At 37.5% G+C, this 25,108-nt stretch overlaps 5 protein-coding genes across 5 annotated transcripts; all 5 read left to right on the forward strand.

Moving 5' to 3' along the window:
- Positions 1-1,511: 1,511 nt before the first annotated feature.
- On the forward strand, positions 1,512-5,313 carry LOC113348192 (protein phosphatase 1 regulatory inhibitor subunit PPP1R7 homolog). Its single transcript, XM_026591896.1, has 6 exons — positions 1,512-1,889; positions 3,512-3,742; positions 3,952-4,098; positions 4,197-4,339; positions 4,432-4,546; positions 4,650-5,313. Exons 1-6 carry the CDS (start codon positions 1,596-1,598, stop codon positions 4,728-4,730), a joined length of 1,011 nt encoding a protein of 336 aa, XP_026447681.1. The 5' UTR covers positions 1,512-1,595; the 3' UTR covers positions 4,731-5,313.
- Positions 5,314-5,960: 647 nt separating this feature from the next.
- On the forward strand, positions 5,961-10,076 carry LOC113348193 (ultraviolet-B receptor UVR8-like). Its single transcript, XM_026591897.1, has 5 exons — positions 5,961-6,188; positions 6,295-6,492; positions 7,974-8,009; positions 8,145-8,272; positions 8,419-10,076. Exons 1-5 carry the CDS (start codon positions 6,095-6,097, stop codon positions 9,763-9,765), a joined length of 1,803 nt encoding a protein of 600 aa, XP_026447682.1. The 5' UTR covers positions 5,961-6,094; the 3' UTR covers positions 9,766-10,076.
- A 5,562-nt stretch (positions 10,077-15,638) lies between these two features.
- LOC113353634 (early nodulin-like protein 1) lies at positions 15,639-16,581 on the forward strand. The gene is made up of 2 exons (XM_026597172.1): positions 15,639-15,944; positions 16,064-16,581. The coding sequence occupies exons 1-2, from the start codon at positions 15,731-15,733 to the stop codon at positions 16,240-16,242; spliced, it is 393 nt and encodes a 130-aa protein (XP_026452957.1). The 5' UTR covers positions 15,639-15,730; the 3' UTR covers positions 16,243-16,581.
- A 298-nt stretch (positions 16,582-16,879) lies between these two features.
- On the forward strand, positions 16,880-22,626 carry LOC113348194 (nuclear pore complex protein NUP85-like). The gene is made up of 17 exons (XM_026591898.1): positions 16,880-17,338; positions 17,446-17,556; positions 17,707-17,790; positions 18,168-18,239; positions 18,370-18,426; positions 18,871-18,990; positions 19,063-19,263; positions 19,380-19,490; positions 19,588-19,625; positions 19,808-19,964; positions 20,446-20,547; positions 20,661-20,717; positions 21,175-21,321; positions 21,449-21,519; positions 21,646-21,733; positions 21,993-22,049; positions 22,286-22,626. Exons 1-17 carry the CDS (start codon positions 16,880-16,882, stop codon positions 22,478-22,480), a joined length of 2,127 nt encoding a protein of 708 aa, XP_026447683.1. The 3' UTR covers positions 22,481-22,626.
- A 566-nt stretch (positions 22,627-23,192) lies between these two features.
- LOC113348195 (chalcone synthase-like) lies at positions 23,193-24,906 on the forward strand. Its single transcript, XM_026591899.1, has 2 exons — positions 23,193-23,498; positions 23,696-24,906. Exons 1-2 carry the CDS (start codon positions 23,321-23,323, stop codon positions 24,688-24,690), a joined length of 1,173 nt encoding a protein of 390 aa, XP_026447684.1. The 5' UTR covers positions 23,193-23,320; the 3' UTR covers positions 24,691-24,906.
- Positions 24,907-25,108: the final 202 nt, after the last annotated feature.

The following is a 25,108-nucleotide window of genomic DNA, read 5'->3' on the forward strand; positions in this document are numbered from 1 at the left end:
GTTTTTTTTCTTGATAAATACCATTGATTTCATCTAATGTATATAATACATAATTTCTACAAAGTGACTCGCCTTCATCCATCGTATACTTGACACCATGAATTCTTGTGTTTCTTGGTTGTGATTGTGGTGTATTTTGTTGTGTTTTTTTATTGTGATTGTTGTTGTGTTTGTTGTGGTGTTTGTTGTTGTGATTGTTATTGTGATCGGTGCGATGAGGATGCCATATTTGACAGAAATGAACTTATAAAGATGAGATTTTTTCTGGTAGATTGAGTTGATATAAATAATTTTTTTTCAAATGAAAGAAAAATTAGAGATGACATAAAATTGTGAAATTTTGAGGTAGAGACGAAGAAGGTGTGAGTTTTAAGTTTGGAGATGAACTGAATTTATAGAAAAACAAAAAGGAGCAATAGCCGTTGGCGGTTTTGGGAAAAACGCGCTTTAACCAAAGATGCCGGCAAATGATTAAAGAAAGGGCGATCGTGGGACACGCGCCATTGCTTTTGGCACAAATGCCAGCGCTTGTTCCACGATCGCCCGGCCTTCCTTCACACGCGCTTCTTCTTCTTCCATCTCTCTCGTTTGTACATTCATTTTTCATGTTTGCTGAGTCCACAGTGGGATCAAAATGAACAAATCCTTGTTTTGTTGAGTCCATAGGAACTTAGTGGCACCGATTTATTTGACCTCGTAGTTTGATTCTAATGCTTCCATTTTAATTTTAAATTGATCGATTGATTCTTGTACATAAATCAAATTTGTTTTTTTTTTCATGAAACTGAACCCTGGTTTTTAAAATTGGGGTATAGGAAGTTTGCTTGAATTGGGTTTTAATTGATTTATGTTTTGATCACTTATCTTCTTCACTTTTCAATTTGTTAGAAAACTCTTATTTTATATCTGCATGTATGTATCGAAAACTGTTGCATAATGGTGTCTTAATTTTTAGATTTGAAAAGGAATCAAGAGTGAAGAAGAGCCATAAAAAAGAGATTGAAGAAAAGGAAGAAAATAGCATATTAGATTTAGATATGATAACTTTTATTATCATGAATAATGACTTTAAAATTATTTGTAATATCTAATCAAAATGTTAAATTAAATCGATTCGTGCATGTCATTAGATTCTATCATCACGAGAAGTTTAAGTGTAACTGGATTTGTCTTTAAAATATTTTTCCTTTTCATTGAAAATGACAGAGAAAACAAAAAATCCAACAACGTGAGAAAACACGTTAACTAATCAGACCGACTCAGCTCGTCCCGAACCAAAACACAAACAGAGCGGTTCTGTAATTTTTTTGAAATGGTCGGTCCAGTGACCGATTTGGAATAAAAACCGGACCGACCGACCGTGGTGCAGTCCCAACCCTACTACGGGTGCAGAGGAGTTGTTGCGCACTGCTTCTTGCCCTCTTATCGTGGACACCTCTACGGGCTCTATCCCGCCCCTTGGATCTTGCTTTACTATACCCGGCCCCAACTGTATCGAGGGCACAAGCCGTCCACTCTCGAGGACATCTTTTCCAGACACATACTTCTTTTCTTCTTTATTCGTTTTCTAGGGTTCTTCGTTTTGGTGCTCTAAAATGGAAGACGGAACAGTAGAACAAGTTGCACCAGAGAATCACGAAACACCGGTAGAAGAAGAAGAGAATTCAGATTTAGTTCTTGACCTTACTAGTTATCAGCTCCACGATCTTCAAGGAATTGATTTTCCATCTAGTTTAATCGAGTTAGATTTAACTGCTAACCGATTATCAACTGTAGATTCTCGAATTGGTCTTCTCTCGCAGTTAAAAAAGCTTTCTTTTCGTCAGAATATCCTCGAGGATGCTGCTGTTGAACCAATTTCTCAGTGGAATGAAATTTCTCAGCTCCAGGTATGGTCACAGTTCGTTTTTTCATCCCTTTTTTGAGAAATGTGATTATCTCCGCACCAAATTTTAACGGAAAGGCATGAACACCATATGATTCTGGGGTATGTGACCAATCAATTTTAGAATTTAGCAAGAAGAAATTCTTAGATTCTGGAACTGATACGTTGGTTGGGGCATTAGGTTTTTGATTTTTGCTGGCTGTCAAAGTTGATAGTCTTAGTACATAAGCAGTAGCGAATGTAGCCTCTCATATTATCCATCCCTTTGGAATTAGTTCTATTGGAATGGTAGCTAAGTACCCTAGTTGTCGATGGTTTCGACCCCATCATTGCGTTCGTGTATGAATTTGTAGCACCCTAGTTATGAAGTTAGCATGTAGTCTTGGTCGCTTTCCTGTCTGTGGCTTTTGTATTCTATGGGTCATTCTTCATACAGCACAGGTAGGCAAAATTTATACAGCTACAAATGGACAGATTTTACCATCTATATAAACTATGAAGTGTAAACTATGCCCACAATGTGACTGTCATTGGGCACTTGAGAGTAACAAAGTCTGGGGTTTAGAAGTACATAACCTTTAGACGAGAGTTACTTAAGTCATTTGGGAGTTTTCCTTGGTATTGTTGTAGGATTGGAAGCGAATTGTCTTATCCCAATGTTTGTGAAGTTATTATGGAGCTAAACCAGCCTTAAAAGAATGAGTTCAAATGGATATACGTGTTGCTTAAGCCATTTTGGACTGTCAAGTTGATAGTCTTAGTATTTTGGCAGTAGCTATTTGATGCTAGCTAAGTACACTAGTTGGGAATGGTTTCGATGCCATCATTGCATTCATGTCCAATTTTGTGGCACCCTACTTACATAGTGAGCACATGGTCTTTGTCACCTTCTAGGCTATGGTTTTTGTATCCATTTATATTCCTTGTTCCGTTCTTCATACTCCAGATTTAGCCAACTTATACAGAAAAATGGACAGGTTTTCCCATCTAGAACTCATATATTATGTGAAAACTATGCCAACCATCGGGCATCAGGGAGTCTGGGAATTAAAAGTATTGGTTTTTGATCTATCGTCTTAGGAGAGTTATTTAAGTCATTTGGGAGCCGACCTTAGTCTTTCTGTAGGATGGAAGCAAATTATCTAATCCAATGTTTTGTAAGGTTATTATTGGGCTAAACCAGCCTTAAAAGAATGAATTCAAATAGATTTGTATGTCATTTTAGATATACCTGTTATTACATTCCTCACATCACCTTGTCACAGTTTTGTTTCATCAAGACTAACTTCTCCTGTTTTTTATTCTTTTACCTACATCATGATACTTAATATGCCACCAAAAGTTAAAAAACTGGAAAGAAGAGAAATGTTGAAGAATGGAATTGATTGTATCATGCAGCTAAGCTTGTTGTGTAATAGGAGTGTGTAAGGAATAAAATTTCTTAGTAACATATGCTAATAGATGATTGGTTTTATTTTGCGTTCATGAGCAATTTGAGTGCACAAATTTCTATACTACAGGCTAACAGAATATTACAGAGTTATGTTTTTGTCGTGTGACTCGTGTATATAAAAGTCTCATGTATATCAGGCTAACAGCATGATAATTAATGTTTTATTTTCTCAGGAACTCGTCTTCAGGGATAACAAGCTAACGAAAATACCTGATGTCAGCATTTTTAAAAGTCTCGTGGTATTTGACGTATCCTTCAATGAAATACTCTCCTTAACTGGTATATCAAAGGTCTCAAGCACACTCAAGGAACTTTATGTTTCCAAGAATGAAGTGACCAAGATGGAGGAGCTAACCCACCTTCATGATCTACAAATTCTTGAACTTGGCTCAAATAGATTACGGGTTTGTTTTCTTACCTTTCAAACTATTTGGACCTAACAATTAAACTATTATACCACGTGACATTTAGTGTAAAAGTATTTCTCATCTTTGTAGTTGGTTAGTTTGTAGCTCACTTGGGCTGAATGAAGAATTACTTAGACTAGGCCATTCATTTACACTTTAGATTCTTTTGAGCAGTTTACGTAGTCTACAAGGAATGGTTATATCAGGTAATGGAGAACTTGGACACACTAACAAATTTGCAAGAGCTATGGCTTGGGCGGAACCGTATCCGAACTGTCAACCTATGTGGACTAAAATGTATCAAGAAGATTAGCTTACAGAGTAACCGTTTGACATCTATGACAGGATTTCAGGTATGCTGCATTTGAGCAATATGTTGTTGGTAGTACACTAGGCCGTATAAATTAGAAAATCCTACAGGCCTGAAAACACAACTGTATTTTTCTTTCAGGAATGTGTTGCTCTAGAAGAACTCTATTTGAGCCATAATGGTATTTCAAAGATGGAAGGTTTGTCTACGTTGGTAAATCTTCGAGTCCTGGATGTTTCATCAAATAAATTGACCGCCGTGGAAGACATCGAAAACCTGACAAAGTAAGTAGTTGTTTCCTTTTTCGAAGTTTTCTCATCTATTACTTTAAGGTATATGCTTTTCTTCGCATTCTTACTTGATTACTGTGATGCAGATTGGAAGACTTGTGGCTTAATGACAATCAAGTGTCATCTTTAGAAGGCTTTGAACTGGCTGTTGCTGGCTCAAAAGAGAAGCTAACAACCATCTACCTTGAACACAACCCATGTGTATGGTTCTGTTGTCCCCTTAAGAAGATTATAGTGATAAAACATCACCTTGTGACGTTTTTCTCTGCATTCTGAATTGCTGTCTATGACTTCTGTTTTGCAGGCAAGTTCTCCAAATTACTCTGCTTTTCTGCGGCAGATTTTTCCAAATGTAGAGCAGATTGATTCAGAGATATTCTCGTGATAGTTTAAGGTCAGGATACTTATCAGCTCATTGTTGGAAGAGAAAACTATTCAAAAGCTCAACATTGTCGATTTTATAGTTCGGCTTGGCAAATTTTGTTTTAATTTTGCAAGGTGAGTGCTTAAAATGTTATGTTTTACTTGTACTTCTTCGCATCTGTCAGAATTATGTTGATCTCCTTTAAGCCGCCATTTAGGTAGACAGCAATTTAGAAATGAGAGCAGACTGCTTTTTTGTTCTTTTGGAAGCTAGAAAAGCTCATCTAATATGTAACTGTAATACTAATAACTCAAGCCAAAAACGTTACGGGTTTCCGCAACATGACGTGGTTTCTGGCGTATGTCCAAGGTTTGTGTGCGTTGATGACTGCAGATTCATATTTCCCCAGTACATTGGTAAGTCTTTGCTGGCACGGATCTAGCCATCTCCATCAGCTCTTTCATTTGACGTGAATGAATGCAATTGCTTTCAGAGCTGTCTGTCTCATTTTCCAACTGGACAATGGCAGAGATATCTGATGTATTTCATAAACAATGTTCCTCGCTCTTTTTTGATCAATTGAAAGTCTGTGTATTATATTTTAGTCGTTTGCTATGTTTCAATTTTAGTGCTTGAAGAGTTGTCAAGTTTTTTCTTTCAAGATTCAAAACCGTAATGTAGTTCATACTGTATTACGTTTCACATTCTCATGTCTGAGAACGTTAATATCACATGAAAGTACATCTGCAAGGTCTTGAAGAAAAAAGGTGATGGTCCATACAGATACTGGTTGAACACTTTCCACTGTTCGACATACATACAGGAAGTGTTTACAGTATTTGGCTTTCGGTAATAGCTTGTGCTTTGAAAATACTATCTCGCTTGGAAAATTGAACTAGGGGGCAAGTGCTACAGTTACAAGATAATGATCAATTACGTATTTTATCAAGTAACCATCACAGATTCACTATGCAATATGTTTCCTTGCATTTATCAGGCGAGTCACTCAAATGACAAGAATACTAAGAATTATCTATATTGTTTCCGGTGTGTCGCTACTTGCAAGTATATCTCTAAACATTATCTTATGGTTGTCACTTGTCAATATCAGCTTAAGGTTCATTAAGTATATATATTTTTTCTATCTATTTCAACAATGCGTGAGATATTCGATAACCATCAAAATCATCTACCAAACATAATAATATCACCGGGGATATTTCAGCGAAGTCGTCAAATATTAGTCTGTTTACGTGGTGTGGCCGTAACTCTCACGCCAGATAAATATAGCTTAAATAAATACACGGGGGAACCTCCTCGAGCTGAACAACCAGCAACTTTCAACTACTAGTTTTACTGTACTATTGTTTTATGCCGGTGAAAGTATGGCGGATATCGGAATACTGACAGATTATAGCAGTTCTTCGAAGAAAGTTACTGCCATTGCTGCCGGAGAAGCTCATACTCTTGCTCTTACAGGTATTTTCTGCTGAAAAATTGAAAAATTTCAGTCTATTTTTTGATTGTTCTTTTTTTCTTTTTTTGCTAATAATTGAAATTGAAACATGGGTTTATGGAATTGCAGAAGAGGGTTCTGTATTTTCATGGGGGAGAGGAACATTTGGTCGATTAGGTACAGGGAAAGAACAAGATGAGGTAATTCCGGTGCGAGTGGAATTTGATTCTTCAGAAAAGAATAGAATTTCTAACGAGAATTTCGATGGTAAGAAGACAAAAATTATGCAAATTGCAGCTGGGGCTTACCATAGTCTTGCATTAGAAGGTCAGAACCTCTTAGCTTCATTTTCTCTTCGTTTATTCTTGTTTTTGGGTCATTTTTATTGATGGACTAAGCTTTAGTACTCAATTTTTATGCCAATGCCACCGGTATTGATTTCATCTGCCTAGTAGTTCTGATTATAGATGACATTAGCAACAACTTAAGTTCGAAGTTGGATAAGTATGAAAGTCTATATGAGTTGGTTGACAAGTTAGATTCAAGATTAGAGTGAGTTATCTAGCAATTCTAACTTAACATTCTTGTACACAGTTGTCAACTTTGAACTTGGATGCACCGCTAGTTTAGAGTTACATTTGTTAGCTTGAAATCTGTGATTTGGTTTTGTTTTTATATAAATAAGTTATTCTAAGACCTTCTATGTCGAGTCTAAATCGCTGAAGTTTACCAGTCTGAAGCTGCTAAAAGAGTTGGCAAATCTTTAATTGGATTGGTTTTGAAACTTGAGAATCACATAATAGTAAGTAGTCTTTGAATTTTCTAAATGTTCTACAAGTTCAATTGAACTGTTTTTCAGGATCAGAATGTGATCACAACCTGCAATTTTTTCGGATTTTGATTTTCTAAGAGTTAATACATGAAGTACTTTGTGTTCGGACCCTATAATTTGGTATGTGGCACAATTTTATATAGAGGAGAAGTTTTGAATGAGCAACCAATATGACTTGATTTGCCGCATGGATGGACAAATCAAGTGTAGACAATTTGTCTTGTATTTCGTTCAGTTTCAGTAACATTTTTCACAAGTTTAGACAATTTCTTAGTGAAAGCATAATAATTCATCTGGTGCCATCATTAGAGACAAGTCTTGTGTGCATCAGTGAGCAGATAATCGGTATTCGCAAGGGTTCATGATAGCAGGAACTCCATCTTGCAGCAGTGAAAGTAAATTTCAGAGCAGTAGGAACTCACACAAAAGAAGAATGGAACCAAATAACATTAATTAAGAGGTTCTCCTCACTTGGGAATTCGTCTTAACTAATGTTAGCATTTTCATAATTTTAAAAGGACTTACCTAATAAGCACCCATGAAAATATATGTAAAACACTTTTGTTCGCCAACAGAAATAGCAAATCATGGTTACAAAGAATTCATTTCCCTGAAATATCTAATTCCTCTATATAACTTTCAGCTCTGAAAAGTTTCGGATTATCTGGTTCAGATGTTTGTTTCCCTTTTTCTTTTGGTATTAAATTGCGTTTGATGAAACCTGTTGAAAAATCTGAGAAGTGAGTAAGAAGTGAAAGGTTAAAAACAGCTGAATTTGTTGGGTGAAAGAGAAACCAATGAGAAATCTAGCCTTGGCAATGGTTTCTGAGGATTCAGTAACTCATTTTAACTCAATTGTACATTTTAAAGCTTAGTTGTAATTTGATTTTTTAGTTTCTTGATACGAAGATTTTTGGTGGATGATAACTTTTCACTGGAATATTAATGCTTTATTTCTTTATCTTCCCACTTGCAGACGATGGATCAGTGTGGTGCTGGGGCTATAATATTCGTATCCTTCGCACACATTTTTTTTGGATACTTTTCATCTATATAACATCCCAGCTACAGAAATGCTAATTTCATGGTTATTTACTTATCTTCATAACTAGTTATTGTGATAGTTATTCCTTAACCGTTACTATGGATGGTCAGCTGGGTCTCAACGTGGACAACTCCTTAGTCCCATGTTTTATGGAGAAATTTCTCGCGTTGGTATCTCCTCATCCATTGACAGCAAATGAACCAGATGTGGAAAAAAAGGAACCTCTGAAGGTATGAACTAAATTAGCCCAACTCTTTTTACTACTAAACAATGGCAACTCTTCCACTTATATTTTATCAAAACAAACTTTCTTTTTTCATTTGCCAGTATCTATTTTCACGTTCTTATGAATAAGATAGTGAAATTTCGATTGTAGGTTTGTTCTATCAAAGCAGGAGGCATGATGTCGCTGGCAATTGATAACTTAGGGGGGCTTTGGATGTGGGGAAACTGCCCTCTTCTGAGCCACAGCAGTAACGTGGAGTTCTCTCTCGTTAGCAGTCCTACTCCTTTACCTGTTTGGCATTTCCATGGTCATACTGTTTCAAAGGTGGCATGTGGAAATGAGCATGTCGTTGCTCTAGTGAGCGCAGGAGAAACTTTTACAGGAGAAAATCTTGTATGCTACTCATGGGGGAACAACAACCATGGCCAGCTGGGTCTTGGAGATAACGAAAGTAGGTTCCACCCAGATATTATTGAGACTTTTGATCATAAAGCTCCTTGGTCAGTTTATGATGTGGCATGTGGGGCCTGTCATACGGCGGTTCTAACTCGTCGGAAGGTAAGTGGCGATGTGGTTTTGTCCTCCAGTACTGATTCTGCAGGATTGGAAGAGAGAGAAACTATTTGTTGGACATTCGGTCTTGGAGAAAATGGACAACTTGGACATGGAACCTCCAATAGCACCTACTCACCTAAGCCTGTAGCAGAACTGCCACTAGATACTTTCCTGATTTCCGTTGACTGTGGTTTATTTCACACATGTGCTGTTTCTTCGCTTGGAGATGTTTGGTCTTGGGGAATGGAGAGGGGACTCGGCTTATGCCCAGATGCTAGTTTTGCAGGGAGTGATATTACTGGGGATGCTGTCCTTCCATTGAGGATTGACTGTAATGAGTTATATGGACCGGGATTCACTGGATCCATTCAAGTTGCATGTGGTGCTGCTCATACTGTTCTAGTCGCTGACAATGGTCATAAGCTTTGGGCTTGGGGTAGGGGTCGAAGCGGTGTTCTTGGGAAAGGCAACACAATTGATAGCTATATTCCTTGTGTCGTGATGTGGCCTCCCCTAGATGAGGACTTCCAAGAGGGTCAAGCAAACGCTGATGGAAAACCCAAGGTTGAAACCATGACACCAGGAAAAGTGGTTGAAATGGAGCCAAAGTCATCTGTGGCAATGGAAGAGGTGGAGCTTCTGAAGTCGAAATTAACTCTAATGGAACATTACGCTGCGATTTTACACGGTTCTGTCTTTGGAAAACCATTTGAGGAACGTGACTTACCACTATCACTAAAGGAATCGGGTGTATTTAACATTGCTAAAGAGTGGGAGAATATGTTGGAATCAGCTGATACTGTGAAGCTCAAACGGTTGGAAATGTTTTACCGTGACATGCTAGGCAGTGTGAAGGATCAGTTGTTAAAGAGAAGAATTCAGGAACTGATTACAGAATCCCTGCATTCTTCATCAACAAAGAATACCTCATTTCCCATGTAATTTCACAGGCACAATCTGATTTATACAGGTTCGTCTTTTGTTCATGCATACTTGTAGAATTTATCTCACATTTTTTTTCGTAGTTATATGTCATCATAGTTTTCACAGTATGCAATAAGACAATAAACTGGATAAGGTGCAGTCGAGGTAAGAGCTCAGGAGACGAGTTCAACTCCCTGTGATCTTCTTGTATTCTGTAAATCGTGAGGTTTTGTATATTACTAGAACTTATAGCATAATATTGTTTCATAGTTTCATGTCAATATACATTTCTTTTTTGCTCAGAATGTAAAAGTATCTGTTGTTTTTTAGTTTGAACTTTGAAAAACTAACTTTGTTCCCATAAAATAGACACTACCACTTTTTCATTTTACTCCGGTACTAATTGAAAAATGGATAATACAGTCTTGAACCTCTGTATATTGACACATATCCCAAACATGGATGGTCCGTTCTCCTCAAATCTAACTTACTGAAAACATCAGCTGATACTCCTGCAACTCCTTCTGGTATGAAGGTTTGCAGAGAAAGGAAGTTCTCCTCATGACAGTGCAGCTGATAATCCATATTGGCGTAATAAATATCATCATCGCCAGGATTAATAAAGTTGTGCCGCGGTTCTTTCATCTTTTTTCGAAAGATATTATACTCTCTACAATAACTAGGCAGTACAAGCTGAAGGTTTTCAGATCGCAAGTTGTAAACTTGAAGAGATTTCCCATCGAACCAGTAAAGTACCATCTGATCTGAGAAACTGAAGATACGAGTAGGAGGCGTAGTCGTACTGCCGAAACAAAAACAGCAGGGTATCTGGTGCCAGGTGACCCAGGTTCGATGGCCATGTGCCAGTAGAATTTATACGAACATCAAAAATCTCCTCCTTTACCCACACTCCCTTGGCTTCATCCTTGAATACATACAAATGAACTTTACAACAACAGCAGCAACTACTACTACCCTGCTGAGCGTCACAGCAACTATGACCGTTCTCACTTCCATTCCCTGACATTTTTTCTATACGCACAATACAAGGAGATCCCTTGAACTCCAGAAGATGAGGATAATCAACAAGCAAGTGAACGACAGTAACATTTCCACCTCATTATTGACAGAATTACTGTTCTCAAGCTGGGTATCATAAGATCCTGCAGTCCCCCCCGAAGTTGTTATAATCTTCCAAACTAAACATCCGCTGCTGCTACTACTAGTAGTACAAAAGATGGCCGATTTGTCGCTAACCGTGACTGCTCTTATCTTTATAATAGGACGGCCGCCACGACCTGATATGGGCATGCTTTCAGCAGTCGCATTTCTCCATGATTTAGTTCCCAATGTAAAAACCAGGAAACTAAGCTCCCTTTGTGCAGTGCTCAAGATAGTTACCAACATGTACTCTTTCGTTAAGGGATCGAACCCAAATCCGTGACAGATGATGTGGGGATTGGAGATTCGTTTCCCAACGACGGCTGGATAATAGATATAGAAAAAGTCTTTCCTGTTTGGGTCCGAAATTATGTAACCAGTTGCATAATAACCCACTTGTGCCATACAAGGTAGGCCATTACAGTAGCCTGTTAAAAGATATTATCCTGATCTCTTGGGATATATATCTTCCTCTGCATGGCATGTATATCTTTATTTATTTCTTTCTTTCCCTATCATGTATATTTTGTTTCCTTGTTTATTTCTGTTTCTTGTATATAAGAACAAATGTATTGTAACTCTTGTTATCACGTTGAATACAACCCTAATATTCAGAAACATACATGTCATGACAATCTTTGTCATGGCATCAGAGCCAGACAAGATCTAAACAACTCGTCTTCCGCTGCAACAACAACAATGATAACAAAATCAATCCCTTCTCTGTGTAGTATCTAGTTCTGTCTCATCTGTGTTTAGATCGTAAAACTCAAACCCTAGTATCTTATATCCTTTCTGTTATCATTCAATATGTCGCGTGAAGATTATCAACCTATCACAGTAAAGTTCGATGTGACAAACTATAACCATTGGTCCTTCCTGATGAAAAGCTTTCTCAAAGGAAAAGCTATGTGGAAATACATTGATGGCAAAGCCAAGAAGCCTGCAAGTGGTGTTGTCATTAGCGAGAAAGGAAAAGAAGTTGAGGGAGAAACTGCTGAAAGATGGGAGGTCAACAATCACAAAATATTGACTTGGATAAGCAACACAGTAATAGCTTCCATAAGCATGCAACTCACAGGTTTTAATACTGCCAAAGATGCATGGGATTTTCTATCAAAAAGGTATACCCAAATCAATTTTTCTCAACGTTACAAACTAGAACAAGATATCATATCCATGAAACAACAAATGGATCAGTCAATCTCAGACTTTCATTCTGAGATGTCAATTATATGGAATCAGCTAGCACTAATGGAACCCAATTGGACTGTCGATATTGAGCTATGGAAGAAGTACAGAGAAGAGTCACGGTTGGTTCAACTCCTAATGGCATTAAGAGATGATTTTGAGACTGTAAGATCTTCAATCCTTCATCGATCACCTCTCCCAACTGCTGAAGCAGCATTATCTGAACTTATTATTGAAGAAACTCGAAAAAGAATCAAGCTTGAAATACCTGCTGTGTTTGCAGTTCCTTCACGTGCAAGTTTTAAAAATCACTTCGATACTCAGAAAAATCATCGTGACATGTCACAAACACAGTGCTACAACTACAAGAAACCTGGTCATTTGGCCAAGAACTGCACCTTGACACCAACACAGAGTGTGTCACAACCATCAACTTCTCAAGCTTCAACCTACCAAGGATCAAATTTTCAAATCCAGTGCAACTACTGCAAAGAGCCTGGTCATACAGTAGGAAATTGTACGTCTCCATCCTCCAGAAATATGAGAGAACGAAGAAGGCTAAATGGAACTGGATACACACCTGCACCATCCATTCTTGCAGCACCGGCATTAGAAAGGAACCATGACTCACCAACACTCACACCAAATAGTCTTGTTGAGATTTAGGAAATGCTCAAGCAAGCACTTTCAATTGGTAACAATTAATAACTCTACAGCAGCCTCTGCATTCTCAGTTCCCACAGGTAGCTTTTCAAATGGTTGGTTCCTTGACTCAGGTGCCTCTAATCATATGACATTCAATTCTAACATATTTGAAAACAAGCATCCTATTGTTACACCTAAAATCCAAACTGCAGATGGATCTGAAATAGCTGCTAGTCATATTGGTCAGTTTAAAGTCTCAGACAAGATACATATATCCAATGTATTACTTGTTCCAAAGATCTAAATGAATCTTACATCAATTGGACAACTATGTAATTAGGGGTTTAACATTTACTTCTTCTCTTTTGGTTGTGTGATACATTATCCCAAGACAGAGAAGCTTGTTGGGATAGGTCGTAGAGTTGGGAGACTATATCTTCTCGAAACACTCATTGTTCCCAAACAGTCAAAGAATGAACTTGCTGCAACTGCAAGCTCTCTACCTTCAACTGTGTCTCCTTTTATGTCTTGGCATTCTAAGCTAGGACATGTCTCTTTCTCTCGTCTTACTTATGTGATCAATAAAGGACTATTAGGGTCAACTCAGGTTGATAAAGAACCTCATTTCATTTCTTGTAAGTTGGGAAAACAACCTGCTCTTTCTTTCAATAACAGTATTACTTATTCTATCGAACCACTTGATCTTGTTCATTCAGATGTGTGGGGAAAATCTCCCATTGCCTCTAAGGGAAGAGCCTTATATTATGTTTTCTTCATTGATGATTTCTCTCGTTTCACATGGATATGTCTTTTCAGTTCTAGGTCAGAATTCTTGAGAATATACAAAGATTTCTCTAGAATGGTCAAAACTCAATTGGAAAATCCATTAAAACCTTTCGTGCTGATCAAGGAGGAGAATACATATCAACTCCTTTCAAAGATTTTCTCAAAGCAGAAGGTACTCTTCTTAGTTATCTTGTACTGAAACTCCAGAACAAAACGGTATAGCAGAAAGAAAACATCGTCACATCATAAAGACGACTAAAACACAACTTCTCTCTACATCTGTTCCTTCCAATTTTTGGGGTGAGTCAGTTTTAATTGTTGTTTATACAATAAACCGTATTCCATCCGTAGTAACAAAAGGAATGTCTCCCTATGAGCGTCTATATAACAAGAAACCTAATTACTCCGAGCTTCGTGTTTTTGGTTCAACATGTTTTGTTCTTCTCACAGAACGAGAACGAAACAAACTCAGCAAAAAGAATGCAATCTGTGTGTTTCTAGGTTATGGTATTGAACAAAAAGGTTATCGCTCTTATGATCTAGAGAGTCGACGATTACGTATTTCTCGACATGTTACCTTTTGGGAAAATATACCTTTTTTGTCTCTCCCCAGTATTAAGTCATCCAGTCTAGAACAGTTTTCATATATAGATCTCTTGGGATATATATCTTCCTGATCTCTTGGGATATATATCTTCCTCTACATGGCATGTATATCTTTGTTTATTTCTTTCCCTATCATGTATATTTTGTTTCCTTGTTTATCTCTGTTCCTTGTATATAAGAACAGATGTATTGTAACATACAACCCTTGTATATTTTGTTTCACGTTGAATACAACCCTGATATTCAGAAACATACATGTCATATGACAATCTTTGTCGTAGCCAACCAGTTCCCATATAGAAGGTTGAGTAACACAAACTGGAAACTTGCGAAAACTTAGAACGCTGTCACGGGAGTAACCTCCAGTAGTAAATCAGTGTTAGAACACAAGTCACCCATCTGACGTGTCCTAGTTATCCAATACTCCCTCCGTCCCACTCCTAAGTGACCTATTTGAAATTTGCACAATTTTTAAGGCAAGCAAGGAAAATATTACTTTTAAGTATTTTTTACAATTATACCCTTATGAATAATAACTATCGAAATTTAGAAATGATTTACCTCTCAAAATACTCCACGGATGTTCGCAAACTTCATACCATTGAAAAGCATTTTAAAACACCTACGTAACGAATATAAACATGCCTATCAAATTATGCATATTTCGTATATTCTTTATAATTAACTAAAAGGATAATTCCGGAATATCTCATTGTTTAATGATATAGGTCACTTATCATTGGGACAAAATCTAAAATCAAATAGGTCACTTAGGAGTGGGACGGAGGGAGTAGTATTTTACCAGGTCATTGTAATTACAGCTGTATTCCAGCTGTAGTATGTCTCTATTCTCTGTAAGGAAGCTATATAAGAGCTTCTCTATCCATTGTAATCTTTGAGTATGTTTGAATAAACATTTATCACAATTCACATATTCCTTCGATCTGAAAAGGTGATTTTCATAATTAGGAGCACCAGTCTTTGTATCAACCACGGACCTAACACTTAAAAGCCTGAGGATATAACATCGGGCTGTTTTTGTGATTGAAGGAAATGAGAATAAGTTAAGCGTTTACTATCATTTCGAATCGAGTTATACCAGAGTTTCGAAACCCGAACAGACCTTAGCAGGGACAGGACTGGAAGCTTGGTTAATATTTCTTCCATAATTAAATCACGAGGAATGTACTTTTTCCTTCTATATACTCTTTTCTTCTTCTCCATCACTGGAAAGTGAGGAAAACCATACACCATCTAACCGTTCATTCAACTGCGAGAAGGTGAGGAAAACCATACACCATCTAACCGTTGAACATGATATTGGTCAAACCCTTGCCGATGAAGTCCAAAGTCAAGCAAGTAACCAACTCCCTCACTAGTTTCCTCCATAATTTGTTTGTAGACGAAATAACTTCCAATAACTGATCATAACCGCCCACTACTTCTTATTCTATAAATTTCCTCTTATCTGTGTCTACAGAATCTCTTTATTCAGAAGGTTATAGAGCTTTTTTTTTTTGTTAACCAGAACGAGAAACAAAATCGTCCAACAATCCACTCAATTTCAGTGCTCCAAGCCTTCTGAAACAAAAACATGGCAGCGTATTCTCTTTTGGGTGTCTTTTGCATTTTCCTGATAGTTGTTACCACCACTGCAGAAGCGGCGGCAGTTCACAAGGGCCGTGCAAAGCCGCCAACTGAATTCAGAGTTGGTGGTAAACTAGGTTGGCGTGAACCTGATGCAAATCACACGGACATGTATGAAATATGGGCAACCAAGAACCGATTCAGAATTGGCGATTCTCTATGTAAGTTCATAATACTTTCTTGAACTCACTGGATTTCGTAATCCGGGGAACGGATCGGTTGTGCAGGGTGCTTGCATTAGATTTTGGACTAATTACATAAATCCTATTTGTTGTTTTAGATTTTGAATACAGGAATGATTTTGTTCTGGAGGTTGAGAAACAAGGATATTACCACTGCAACATGACGGCTACACTTGCATCATTCAACGATGGGAAAACAGTTATAAACCTTGATCAACCCGGTCCTTTCTACTTCATTAGTGGTGCACCTGATCACTGCAAAAATGGGCAAAGATAACTTGTCGACGTGATCAATCCGAATCAAACATCTCCACCACCACCACCACCACCACCACCACCACCACCACCACCAGTGCAACCTTCTATTGCAGTTCCTCCACAACCTGATAATTCTCCTGCACCATCACCACTTCCAAATTCGGGGGTTTCGGTTCGCGCATTGGCTTCATTTCCAGTCTTGGTAGCCTTTGCTACCTTTGTTGCATCCTTAGTTTAAAATTTGCACCTCCAAAATTTTATTTTTTATTTATTTAATTATTTTAGGTACTTCTTATTATTAGTTGATATTAATTGGGATTTAATTCAATGACGAACATTTATTAGTATTATCTTAATATTTTGGATCAAGGATAATTTTTATTTATTTTTATCAGTTTTCCATTAAAAATCTATCAATCAACAAAAATTCTTTGCTTAAAAAAAAAATTCTTTGAAAAAACCGTTTTTCGGTTTACACTGTCACGTTACGTTACCCACTGATAACCCCGTTATAACGTAACGGTGCAAGTTAGCATAAAGGACCTAACGGCGCAAGTTAGTGCTTCAAATAAAGCTAAATTCCCAATTTCCCACATTTTTCCAAGTAAAAAACCTCTGCAAAACCCTAGCTACAAACTCCACAGCTCCGGAGAAAAATGCCGGGACGTGTGTCGAATTCCGGCGACAGCGTTGTTCCATTTACATCAGAAGTGAGAGATCCAGTAGTGTACCATATTCAACATGGAGTAAAACCCCCAATTTATCGTCTATCAATCGCTTGGTCTCGTGGAAATTGTCTTCGGGTATCCTTTTTCAGACCGGAAAATATAGACGAAGAAGAAGAAGAAACTGGTGGTAAAGTTGTGGAAGTGAAATTAAGTAGTGGAGATGAAGAATTTGATGATTCACAGAAAAGAAAAATTGCTTATGGATCTGTTTCTCCATTTGCTGTTTTTCAAAATCAGAAGAACTCGATTTTAGCAATGTCTAAGATGTCTTATCATCTTGATTGGTCGCACCAGGTTATGGAATATAGCAGAGATGTGAAATCCCTTCTTGGTTATCCCAATACAGCTTCAAGTTCAGTCATAGATGACCCAAGAACAATTTTGAAGGTATTACTGCCCTTTTAATTTCAGTTTGCGCATTTCAGTTTCGTCTATACGTATCGATTGAGTCGAAATAATGAATAGACTGTAATAGTAAGTTGTGATTGATGCAGACTGATGAGCAGCCAACCTGTTTGAAAGCTGCATGGGAGCTTTTAGAAATCTTTTATGCAGACAAGCAGTCTCATGCGTGGCTTCCAGAATGCCTTGTCGATTGGTTAGCAGTAATGATCTTACTTGCTTCTGTTAGTTGTTTCTTATGACAAAAATTGTAATGCACTTGATACAATGCTCTGGATAAATTTTTATTAAGCTTTCTAGCAAAACCGTTTTTCTTACTCTTGTTATGCCCATGGTGTTATCTTTGTGTACAGGATTATGACAGCCTCTTGTCCACATCAGAGGTCACTGTTCATTCAAAGCTTGTGAATCTTCAAAATGAATTAGTTAATTTTCAGGTCTGTATTTGTTTAATGTGTCTATATATACCTTTCTCCCTCTATTGGTAGATAACTTTGTTATCTTGTTAATGAGTTGTTTACTTTTTGTTTTGTCCGTTTGAGATTGAGTTTCTAAATTACTCTTGTGAATACATGTAATGTGTCTCCAATCAGTTCAAATTTCAAACTATTCCGTATTTTAAATGTGGGATTCACTACATTGATTTGATGGCTGAAGCTGTTCATATCTGTCCCTTTTTCAAGTGTATTCTCTGTGTTGTAGTTATTGCTTTTGTGTATCTCATGCTGCATCAAAATTTTATAGAGAATATAATTGGCAGGGAATGCTCTATAAGTAGGAATGAAAATTTTCTAACTTAACTTGTACTCTGCAGGCAGTTGAGGATGATTGTAATTACTGGAAAGGAATATCTTCAGCACTTTCAGTAGGTTGGCTTGATACTGCGGTAAGATGTTTGGAGTTTCGTGGTTCTGTCTTTTATGATCTGGTACCCTGTCAGACATGAAATAATGAGGGGAAAATGTTGCCAATGAAGCTTACCTCTCGTTCACTCTATGATTTTATTGTTGTATCAGGTGAAACTGTTGAGATTGCATGGCTCATATCAGATTGATCAGCTTGGAAATCGTGAGGTTTGTATGGCACTACTGATATGAATTTAAAGTTTGATATATTTTATCTGTCCAAATGTGGAACCACAATATTTGCACGACTTTGTATGTATCGTCCCCATTGATCCACTAAACCATATATACTTATTTGATGTTCAATTTTGTCTCACAAAATGGTCAGACAAAATTTATTCAGTGAGCTTATCAACTTCCTCACATTACGAATATATCCAATTTCGAATTTATTTTGACCATCCCCAGAAAATATCCGAGTTCTGACCATCATTCTTAACACATGATTAGTTGTTTTGACCTTGAAGATCCAATATCTTGACTTAAGCATCTTTTATTCCTGTTTCTAATTTTGTTGGAAGATTACAGCTTAAGATTACCGAAACCCTTAGTAGTAGATGACAAGTTTTAGAAAATTGTATCTGCCTTAATGGGTTTCATTTGATTGAGTAGACAGAAAACGGTCTGGTGGAAGCTGTTGCTGTCCTTATCTCCAAAATGCCACGTATGCGACCTGAGCTATCAAAGAGAGGATTGGGTGAATGCTTTAAAACAAAGCCCGACTTTATGAAGGTATTGTTTGGGCATACCTGAATTACATTTTTGTTCTACTTTTGGATCGTACTTACTGTGTATATTGCCCAGGCATGGGAGAAATGGCGAGGTCATATAGCTAAACTGGAATGCAGTGCATTCTGGATTCAATGTGATCACCAACAGACCAGGGATGGATTAAGGAATCTCTTGCAGATCATGTTGGGAAACACTAACAGTCTTGAAGCAGCAACATGTAACTGGATGGAGCTCTATGTATCTAACTTCCTCTACATCAGGCCATTCACAATGGTCAGTGCTACTTATAATCTTCCATTTACTATTTTTTTTCCTCTCCCACCCCATTCCTCCTTTTGTATTTGTATTTGTGCTTATACTTAATGTTTTAACCTTGTTTCCTGGATTAGGGGTTGGAAGGAATGTACACCTTAGCACAAAAATGCATGCAGTTGAGACCAATGTCTAACACTCACAGGCTGATGGGGCTCATCTTTGGAATTCTCGGGGAGAATATTGAGGTTTGAATGGGTTATGTTTAAGTTCTAGATATGAAATCTGTGAAACATAATTGTTATTTATCTGAATTGTTATACACACCTTATAAATGCTTTTCAGGTTGTTTTAGCCGAATGCTCTAGAGAATTTGGCCCCTGGTGAGCTGCTAAGTCTCTCTATCTCAATTTGTGTTTAGATCTTTTGTTGTTTTAACATTTTAGCTTAGTTCGTTACCAACTAATTTATTACGATTTATCTTTCGTTAGTCATTGCTTCTTATGGTGTCTTGCTCTATTTTATTTTCTGTTGTAGCTTATGATTTAGTGCCTTCTTTTGGTAGGATGGTTGCCCATGCTATAGAGTTGTTGACCGCTGGAAGCAATCAGGCAGAAATGATCTTACATGAAGAGCGTCATAACTTGGGAGGAATCAGCATAGAGGAGCTACATCGACTTGTCTATGCTCAAGTGCTAGCTTCTCATGCTTTAACTTGGCAAGTGAGTGGTAATTCGCCCCGGCTACGATGTGGTCGGGTCACATACATTTTGTATGTGGCCCCTCTTTATTTTTGATTCTTTTTCCATCATAACTGTTGATTATAAAGTAGGATATCAATGACGCAACAAAGTAAAGATTTCAATAGTCCAGAATCAACCGAAGAGCCCATTAAAAACATTATAAGCAAGCTAGTATGATGCCAGCCTCTCCTATTTTGCATTATAAGCAAGCTAAACTTACTAAACTGTGTATCTTCTTTTTGATAATGCTTTGTTGCAAATGATATCAACTACTTTTTCAAGTGAAACGCATCATCTCTTTTTTCGGTTCACTGAGCTCAGTAAAGCTGCATCCTGGGGTTATTTATGTTTTCAGTTTTCTGTTACACAAATTTCGTGTCAAACCTCCATTATCTTGTATTTTTTGGTATGACTTTGACCAGCATGCCTTGCTAATGGCCCTAGCATCTCATCCATTCAGATTGCTCCAGTCTATTTGATGTCATGCATGAAGCAAGGAATAGCATTGCTGGAGATTTTATTGTACAAGCAACCTGTACAACATAACCGAATGCTCCTTAAGGTGATTATATATATATATGCTGTGTGCTTAGCTATGGCTCCTACACTATTATCTACTTATACTGTTCATTGATATTCATACTTCTAATAAGAAAATGTATATTTCTTAAACAGAGTCTAGAGATTTGTCGCATGTATCAACTTGACAGTATCAGTACAAATCTTATGAAGGTACATATTGATTTCTACTCTTGCTTGTTCTTTTTTATCATCCAAATGTCGTGTTACTCTTATAACTGATGCACATCAGTCCTTTAAAACAGCTGTTATGACGGCATAACTGTCAAGGACCACTACTGTTTTGACAATGTCGGTCCAACGTAGAAATGGGGTGATATAAGGGTGCAAAGACATACTTTCCTGTTTTTTTTTACCATAATAACCGTCTGTTACCATTTATTAAATAGGATAACAAAAAGACAAATGTTAAAATTTTCATTTTTATTTCTATTTTGATAATAATAAAGAAACAAATGGGAAGGTATTAGATCATTGCAGCTATGGTTGACATTACTGAAACATTTAGATGCACTCCTTGGGATCCTTATTATTTTGGTTAAGAACATAACACTGGAACTGAGCACAAAAGAAAAATTCCAATGTAAACTGGAATTTCTTCCTTTTACAGATAGCGGGAATATACCATTGGAAACATGGTAGAAAAGGATCTGGAGTCTTTTGGCTACAACAAGCTGGGGACGAGCGGCGCCTCAGTAGAATAGCACAACAGTTATTTGATTATGTCGGCAAGTCAATTTCAGATGATAGTTTCAAGGTATACCATGATATGCTTTAATCAAGGTGCCTTTAACTCAAGTTACTGGTGTTTTGCTAAAGTATCCTTCTCTTTGAGATGTGTCTTTAGCTTATCTTTCATTTAACTATGTTCTTTACCCTAACAGCAATGGGAAGGAATGATTGAATTGTTGAGTTCGGAAGCTAGGAGTGCAGGGGGTCTTGAGTTTCTTCACAAGTAACTGTTCTTAACATCGTCTTTTCCTGGTTAATCGTTTCATCACTCGTGTGGTGAAAACGTAAAATTTCGCATTTGCATGTTGCCATCTTCTTTGAGAATTTCTAATTCTATGATTTGAAATAGGTATAGAGATCTCAAGAAATCCCTTCAGAAAGTTCGAGATGGAATAGCTACTGATACAGCTAAACAAGCTGTGGAATCGCTTATACTGGTACTTTTTCGAAACTCCAAGTGATTTCGTGATTTGTATGCCCTTTGTTCATTTTCTAGAGCATCATCAGTAATATTGGGAATTCAAGTAGATTTTGCTTGTGTCTACCACCATATTCTGGAGGAACCATTTTTTTTTATTCTATGCATCAGGAGGTTTTGTTTGATAATTATAAATTGCGCCTTAATGTTATACTTGCTAGTATCTCAAGCCTCCAAATGTCTGACTGATTATGGTTCATTGTGGTTATTGTTACCAGCTGATGAAAAGTCCTTCCACGCCCCAACGTTTCTGGCTGTCACTTATGCATGATTCGGTGAGTGATGAGTATATGATGATTTTGCCTAAAAGTTAGTTGGGTTTTGCTGATTTAGTTGGGACAAGTGGCATACATTTAATTGAGCAATTATACCAACCATCTTAACTTGACTCATACGCTCATATTTTACACATGCCCTTGACTGTTTATTACCAACCATGTCTAAGTTGCATATTTTATTTTATTTTCTGGTATTGCCCTTGACTGATTATTACCAACCATCTTGACTGCAGTTAAAGTTGCTAAATTGGCGGGAACAACCTCTGCTGAGTGCATCTCAAACCAATCTTTTGTTGAACAAACTTCAAGAGTTATCTATGGCAAGGCTGCGTCCAGACTTTTGTGAGACTGATTTACCACCTCAGGCTCTAGGCACCGTTAGACTCGCTTTGGCCACAAATCTTGGACGTGCAATTTTGGAGGAGTGATGGTTGTTAATCCCTGTTTTGTACAGCTTCTGTTACGTATAATATGTATGTGCCAATATTATTATCTTTTCCCAGTTTCCAGTTATACTATATAGACTTCATGATGTGTACATCCCGATAAACTTCATCTAGAAAACCTGATTATCAAATCTTTTTGTTGAGATATACTCCCTCTGTTTCAGGAAAAGTGTTACTTTTACATTTTTAGAGAGTACTTTTTTCAACATTGGGGTCTTGGGAGGTCTCCTGATCAGAAAAGATGTTTTTGCTGTTTTTTCCATTGGTTTTCAAAACGCATTTCCCCAACATTATTCTCTAATTAATACCGTAAGTTTTGGTGCTGATGTTTTGACAGTTTTATGAGGGTTTGAGAAGGCATTTAAGTGGGCAGTTGATCAAAAGAATTTCTAATTAATTTCATTAATCAGAAGAGTTTCTAATGAACTTCATTGAATTTTCTAGCTATATAATGAAAAGAAAAAATTATCTTGGATGTATATTGAGAGAGTATCCCACTAGGATGTCGGCCTGGTTTTGCAAGTGTTAATGACTAAACTAACCCCAAACCAACCATCGGTTTGCCTGCCTCTAGTTTAACTACGTACCTCAAATCCACGTGGTTGCTCATCTACCCGGCAATTCAACCTACCAATACTTCTTCGTACTTACTCGTCTTGTCCCTGACACCCATATAAAAACCCATCTCTTATTTTTCATTATCCACCAAATTTTCTCATTCTTACTACTACACAGATTTTTTTTTGATCATCACAAACAGTATAGAATTCAAGTACGCAGTATTGTTTGTTTTTCAACAAATTAATCAATATATTATCAAAAATGGTGACTGTTGAGGAAATCCGTAATGCTCAAAGAGCCGAGGGTCCAGCTAATGTGTTAGCTATTGGGACTGCGACTCCAGCCAATTGTGTTTTACAAGCTGATTACCCTGACTACTACTTCAAAATCACAAAGAGCGAACATATGACTGATCTCAAAGAGAAATTTAAGCGCATGTGTAAGTTCTTTTCTTTCTCTGTGTTTGTTATCTTTTATTTGATTTCGGTGTCTCGATCGTGGAGGGAGTAAATAGCTTGTTGCATAGGTAACGAGTGCAAACCTCTGCACGTAACGGGAGATCTGACAGAATTATATATATTAAATATATCCAAAACATATAACATTTTTCTTTAATTTCCGTATCTGTGCATGCAGGCGAGAAGTCACAGATTAGAAAGCGTTATATGCATATCACGGAAGAAATTCTGAATGAAAATCCAAACATGTGCGAATACATGGCTCCATCGCTCGATGCACGTCAAGACATAGTTGTTGTTGAGGTACCCCGACTAGGAAAAGAAGCTGCATCAAAAGCTATCAAAGAATGGGGTCAACCAAAATCAAAGATCACTCATTTAGTCGTTTGCACTACTTCTGGTGTTGACATGCCTGGTGCAGATTACCAGCTCAGTAAACTACTGGGTCTTCGTCCTTCGGTTAAACGATTGATGATGTACCAACAAGGTTGTTTTGCTGGTGGGACTGTCATGCGTCTTGCCAAAGACTTGGCTGAGAATAACGCTGGTGCACGTGTACTTGTTGTGTGTTCAGAAATTACAGCGGTTACTTTCCGTGGTCCAGCTGACACTCATTTAGACTCCCTTGTGGGACAAGCTCTTTTTGGTGATGGTGCAGGTGCAATGATCATCGGAGCAGACCCTGATCTTTCAGTGGAACGTCCGCTTTTCCAAATCGTTTCTGCGGCTCAGACTATACTCCCCGATTCACATGGAGCAATCGATGGACATTTACGTGAAGTTGGTCTGACTTTTCACTTGTTGAAAGATGTTCCCGGCTTGATCTCTAAGAACATTGAGAAGAGTTTAGATGAGGCTTTTAAACCAATCGGTATCACTGATTGGAATTCTTTGTTCTGGATTGCTCACCCTGGTGGTCCAGCAATTCTTGACCAAGTTGAGGCTAAACTAGGATTACAAGAAGAGAAACTCCGAGCAACCCGACATGTGTTGAGTGAGTACGGTAACATGTCAAGCGCTTGTGTCCTTTTCATCCTCGACGAGATGAGGAAGAGGTCCATTGAAGAAGGAAAAGCCACTACCGGAGATGGATTGGATTGGGGTGTTCTCTTCGGTTTCGGACCCGGTCTTACGGTCGAAACTGTTGTTCTTCATAGTATCCCTACTATTTAATGCACTAGTACTATGATTTGGAATTCATGAATCAAATCGTTCTCCTTTTAAGTGATGTGAACTGCTCGGAAAAAAAGTAGTTGTTGGTTGTAATGTGAGGTGGGGATGAGGGTTCATGTATGTGATGTGTTCTTTGTAAGGTTTACGTGTTTGTGTAGTTCCAAATAATAAATGAGTCTTGATAATAAAAGCCGTACTCACAGATCTTTTCTCAAATGAGTCTTAAAAATTTACAAAGTGCAAGAGTTTTTTGTTTTTTTTAGTGAATTCTCTTAAAGGAAGGAATCACAGTTGGCTTGGGTGTGATAAAAAATGGTGGTAAATTTTTCTTTCTGATATGAGATGGAATTGGACAACCATGCAGAACTTCATGTGTTAGAGTTGTAATGTTGTAGGAAAGGCAGCAACATTGGTCCTC

This window comes from Papaver somniferum, chromosome 2 (genome assembly GCF_003573695.1).
Source record: "Papaver somniferum cultivar HN1 chromosome 2, ASM357369v1, whole genome shotgun sequence".
NCBI lineage: Eukaryota > Viridiplantae > Streptophyta > Magnoliopsida > Ranunculales > Papaveraceae > Papaver > Papaver somniferum.

Excerpts from the sequence above, each read along its gene's own strand:
- LOC113353634 (XM_026597172.1), top strand. The coding sequence starts at position 15,731 with ATGGCAGCGTATTCTCTTTTGGGTGTCTTTTGCATTTTCCTGATAGTT. Across the intron at positions 15,945-16,063 it reads CAGAATTGGCGATTCTCTAT|ATTTTGAATACAGGAATGAT; the intron begins GTAAGTTCATAA and ends TTGTTGTTTTAG.
- LOC113348193 (XM_026591897.1), top strand. The coding sequence starts at position 6,095 with ATGGCGGATATCGGAATACTGACAGATTATAGCAGTTCTTCGAAGAAA. Across the intron at positions 8,010-8,144 it reads GTGCTGGGGCTATAATATTC|ATGGTCAGCTGGGTCTCAAC; the intron begins GTATCCTTCGCA and ends CCGTTACTATGG. Across the intron at positions 8,273-8,418 it reads AAAAAAAGGAACCTCTGAAG|GTTTGTTCTATCAAAGCAGG; the intron begins GTATGAACTAAA and ends TTTCGATTGTAG.
- LOC113348195 (XM_026591899.1), top strand. The coding sequence starts at position 23,321 with ATGGTGACTGTTGAGGAAATCCGTAATGCTCAAAGAGCCGAGGGTCCA. Across the intron at positions 23,499-23,695 it reads AGAGAAATTTAAGCGCATGT|GCGAGAAGTCACAGATTAGA; the intron begins GTAAGTTCTTTT and ends CTGTGCATGCAG.
- LOC113348194 (XM_026591898.1), top strand. The coding sequence starts at position 16,880 with ATGCCGGGACGTGTGTCGAATTCCGGCGACAGCGTTGTTCCATTTACA. Across the intron at positions 17,557-17,706 it reads GCCTTGTCGATTGGTTAGCA|GATTATGACAGCCTCTTGTC; the intron begins GTAATGATCTTA and ends CTTTGTGTACAG. Across the intron at positions 21,520-21,645 it reads GGTCTTGAGTTTCTTCACAA|GTATAGAGATCTCAAGAAAT; the intron begins GTAACTGTTCTT and ends GATTTGAAATAG.
- LOC113348192 (XM_026591896.1), top strand. The coding sequence starts at position 1,596 with ATGGAAGACGGAACAGTAGAACAAGTTGCACCAGAGAATCACGAAACA. Across the intron at positions 1,890-3,511 it reads ATGAAATTTCTCAGCTCCAG|GAACTCGTCTTCAGGGATAA; the intron begins GTATGGTCACAG and ends TTATTTTCTCAG. Across the intron at positions 4,547-4,649 it reads ACCTTGAACACAACCCATGT|GCAAGTTCTCCAAATTACTC; the intron begins GTATGGTTCTGT and ends TCTGTTTTGCAG.